This window comes from Puntigrus tetrazona, chromosome 20 (assembly GCF_018831695.1).
Source record: "Puntigrus tetrazona isolate hp1 chromosome 20, ASM1883169v1, whole genome shotgun sequence".
In the NCBI taxonomy this organism is placed as follows: Eukaryota; Metazoa; Chordata; class Actinopteri; order Cypriniformes; family Cyprinidae; genus Puntigrus; species Puntigrus tetrazona.
The window spans coordinates 5682755-5687509 of NC_056718.1; the positions used below are offsets into that span (position 1 = coordinate 5682755).

The following is a 4755-nucleotide window of genomic DNA, read 5'->3' on the forward strand; positions in this document are numbered from 1 at the left end:
ATTATATAAAAAGAACATAAATATTAGGTGAATTTAAGCATGTACACAAACTTAAAAAAAAAACAACAACTTAGAAATAAAATTTAAAAAATTACTAAAATGAAAACTAAATATTAGTAAAGCTGATGCTAAAAAGATCATAATAAAAAGGTCAAAGGCATATAACAAAATTGCTAAAGCTAAATCAAACATAAAAAAACTGAATATATACAAAATAAATAAAAATTGACGAAAAAAATTAAAAAGTTACTAAAAACAATAACTGATAAAATAAATAATGCTGTTTAGCATAGCGACACCCTTGCAGCCATCCACAACAGTCTGGAATCATGGCAGAGCATTTTACACAGACAAACACTGCTCACATTTTCTTCAGAAAATGTATTTTCGAAAGATGTTTCATTGGTCCCTCATCTTATGCCTTTTGAATCATCCTATCTTTATGACTCTCTCTCTCTCTCTCTCTCTCTCTCACACACACACACACACACACACACACACAGGCTCAGTAAAGTGCATTAGTAGAGAGGGGCAGGCAGGGTGGACCTCTCTCTAGCTGTCAGCTCGTGTTAGTGTGGCCGTGTTCAATCAGACGTGCTCCTTGGCAGACAGGCCAGGGGGAGATTCAGCTGCCACGGCAAACACACACACACACACACACACACACACACACACACACACACACACACACAGATCCCCCCCGCCCCATCACAAGCACCCAGCACAGCCCTCAGGGGCCGCAGAGTTGCAGAATCAATATTTTCATACTGGCTAAAACCTCTCTGCGGCCAGACTGCAGATGAGGAAGATCTTTGGGGCTCACGCTCTTTCCGTTCCGTGCCTTTTTCCTCTCATTCTGTCATCTATTCTTCCTTATCTTCATCTCTTCACGTTGCATGCTTTATCTTTTCATCTCTTTTGTGTCCGTCTTTCTGTAAAGGTCAGTTTGTTTACAGTTCTCTCTCCTCGTTTCCGCCCCCTGCCCCGTTTCTTTCTTGCACTCATTTGCTCCGTGTGTGCGTAATGGCCAAAAGTGGGTGTGGTTTACAAACACTAATGACCTCAGATGTTTAAACTTATTTATTTATGATTTTTATCAATTCATAATTTATCTAATTAGTTTGATTTATTTTTCTATTTAATTATAATGTAATTTTATTGAGTTGTTATTGTAATATTTGTCATTTTATAATGCTATTTGTGTTCATGTCACTTTAAATTAACCCTTTATTTTATACATTTGTTGTTTTAATATTTCCTATTGTCTAATTTTAATTAATGTTAAAGGAATTTATTTAGAAGGTCATCGGGTGTTTGACAAATTAGATGCTAATGATTTCAATTTCATTTTTTTTCATTTATTTATGTATTTATTCATTTACTCGTTTATTCATTTGTGTGTGTGTATTTAAAATGTGTATTTTAAAGCTTTTTTGCAGCTTTATGCCGCAGTTACATGTGTCAGTCTTATTCATATCATTAAAAAGGTCATGTTATTATTTAGTTTTAGTTAGTTCTAATTATTTCAATGTATTTTTCAACACATTTACTAAAACATTTTCTGTGTGTACAACATGAATAACATTCAGAGCTTTTTCACAGCTGTTTATGAACAAATGAGGCATTTAAATTTCACTAATTGGCATATTTGAGGTAGTTTGAGATTTTAGTAAAATTTTCAAACCAATAAGATGCTAATGCATTCATTTAGATGTGAATGGTGTGCAAAGAAATAAGAAGTTATGTCAGTTGTTAACGATAAGACATTAATGTGATCTCAGCTGTATGAAATGCATGAAATGATGTTCGTAAATAGATAAGATGCCTAAAAATATAATGCAGTGCTTTCCAAATCACGGGCACATCTCGGGAACGTATGAATCCTTACTTTTTTTTGTGTGTGTGAAAACAATGCACAGAGAATAACTGTTAGCTCGTGGTATTGATTTTTACCTTGTTTCACAAATTAATGCTTTGCCATAAGGTCTTACAGACAATAGTGAATATGAAGACGTACACGAGGCCGCTCTTTCTTTTCTGTGGTGCGTCCGCTGCACAAAGCATGTTGGGAGTCCTGTCACAGCGAATCAACTCGAGCAGAATCAACCTAGCGCACGGGTCCCTTTACAAGCGGGCCTTTACACACACACACACACACATGCTCTTTCCATCCTCTCATCCTAGTCTTCCGCGCTTCCTTTTAATGTCATATTTCTACTGGCTGCATAAATGAGAGAGGAAAAAAAATTGGGCTAGGAATTAAAGAGAGATAGAGGGCGAAAAAGCTTTCTCTCTTCCCGACATGCCCCTGTGCCGACTGACCTTGTTTTACCCCCATCCTCCACTCACCTCTCTTGCTTTCTCTCCCTCCCACCAACCTATTTCTCTCCTCCCTCCGCTGCACTTCTTCTCTCGTATGTTTTGGTTTCTGCCCATTGGTGCAGCTAATAAAATAATGGTTGATACAATGCTATAGTGGCCAGTGTGAAAGGTGATAGCTGCATGTGCCCACGGTAAAACCAGCGTCTGTTTAAACGCGTTTGCAAACCTGGTGAAATATTTGCTGTTAAATGTTTATTTGCCTGCGTGGTATTGTGAATGCGGTCAGAAACGTCGTTTGGGTTTTGCACCTAATGCACACAAGCTGCACCTAATGCGAAACGCGCACCTACAGAAAGCTGCTGTTCACGACTTTTGTGGTTTTTTGAAAGAAATTCAAACTTTAATCGGCTATGAGTGGCATTTATAGTGTTACAATAGATTTCTATTTAAAAAATGCCTTCATTTGCCACCACAAAATCAGTGTAAAGTTACAGAGGCATATTTGTAGCAATAGCCAAAAACATTCAAAATTATACATTTTTCTTATTATGCCAAAAATCATTAGGATATTAAGTAAAGATCAGGTTCCATTAAGATATTTTGTACATTTCTTACCGTAAATACATCAAAACTTTGTTTTCGTTTGGTAATATGCATTGCAAACGATTTCATTTAGGTAACTTTAAAGGAGATTTTCTCAGTATTTAAATTTTATTGCACCCTTAGATTTCAGATTTTTAAATAGTTGTATCTTGGCCAAATATTTTCAGTATCAAAATATCAATATCAAAGCGTATTTATTCAGCTTACAGATGATGTATAAATCACGATTTAAAAAAAAAATTGACAATTAAGATAACTCAATTTTGTGGACCTGGTTCGCATGTATAACAAAAATATTAAGCAGCATGTCTGAGATGTTTCAAGAGCAGCATATTAGAATTTTTGAAGGATCACTGGAGCAATGCCGCTGAAAATTCTGCCTTTCATCACAGAAATAAATTACATTTTAAAATGCATTCAAACAAGGAACGTTTTTTTTGGAATTGTAATAATATTTCACAATTTTTATGTATTTTCAATCAGCTTGATTCATGAGCAGAAGAGATTCCGAAGTTATTATTCCAAAACGTAAAAAACTTTTTAATGAACAATATATCCCATCCAAGGCCTTTCTCACATGATTCTTCTGTGTTTGTTCAGGTCTCCTGCATGTTCGTCAGTTGCCCCGTCTGAACTGTTTGTCTTGTGAGGTGCCCGACACGAAGGACCTGGCCTTCAAACTCAAGAGAAAGCAGTTCACGATTGAAGTAAGTTCACTGAATGATGTCAATAGAAAATTGTCCTCTGGTTTGTTTCCTTTAATAATGATCTCTTCGGTGTGTTCCCTCGTGCTTTTCTCTTGCAAGAACAACATTTATGTTCTAATAATTCCAGGTGGAGAGCAGTGAGAGTAGGACGTTGTTGGTGTTAAAATGACTCTTTAATTGCTAATATAATTTTCCTCCCCCCATGCCTCTCAAACCACTGCACATATTAGGAGGTCATGATTATGAATCGATGTCCACGTTAGCTGTGCTTCACTAGTTCCTGTTTATCTTCCTGAGCTATTGAGTGTCAATTTGAAATGTTGAAACTATTGATTTTAAACCAGGCGTGTTACACCTCTTCTCAGAATATCATCAAAAGCTTTTCCGTAGTCTTATAAATACACTAAAATCGTGTAGCTTATTGTAACTGGGAATTATGTATTACTCAGACAGGTCTGATCAGACATCGTTTGCATGCATTCTCTTGAGGAACTGTGCCCAGGCCAATATATGTGTCCCTGAGTCACAAAACAAGCCATAAGTATCACATGTAGCTATAGCCAATAATACAGGTCAGAATGATCCGTTTTTGTATGTCAAAAATCATTAGGATATTAAGTAAAGATCATGTTCCATGAAGATATTCTGTACCTTTTGTATCGTAAATATATCAAAATTAAGTTTTTTATCAGTAATATGTATTGCTTTAGACTACTACTAAAGACTATTTTCTCCCTATTTTTATTTTGTGCACCCTCAGATTCCAGATTTTCAACTAGTCGTATCTCTGCCAAATATCGTCCTATCCTAACAAACCAATGGAAGACTTCTAGAACCGTCGACCCTTACGACTGCTTTTGTTGTAAAATTAAAACTGTTAAAACCTACAAATTAGTTTGTTAGTAAAATGTCCAAAAGGATTATATTATATTGTCTCTCTTTGAAAGGTTTTTTTGTTGTGTGTAGGGTCCAGAATATTTATATTTATTTAATTTTTGTCACAAATTATTTGTAAAGGGCCACTAAGTGTTTGGGTGTTAAGGTAAAAACCCGGTGGCATTTTAAAAATAATAAAAAAAAAATTATAATTTTTTTTTCTTGAGGTTAAACTTTCTTCGATTCA

General features: G+C 35.5%; 1 protein-coding gene across 1 annotated transcript in view; it reads left to right on the forward strand.

Moving 5' to 3' along the window:
• LOC122324835 (elongator complex protein 4-like) overlaps window positions 1–4755 on the forward strand; it is a 29362-nt gene that overhangs the window by 23368 nt on the left and 1239 nt on the right. Inside the window, exon 10 of the mRNA XM_043219522.1 lies at window positions 3526–3632. Coding sequence (XP_043075457.1) covers window positions 3526–3632 — 107 coding nt within the window. The remainder of the gene's footprint in view (window positions 1–3525; window positions 3633–4755) is intronic.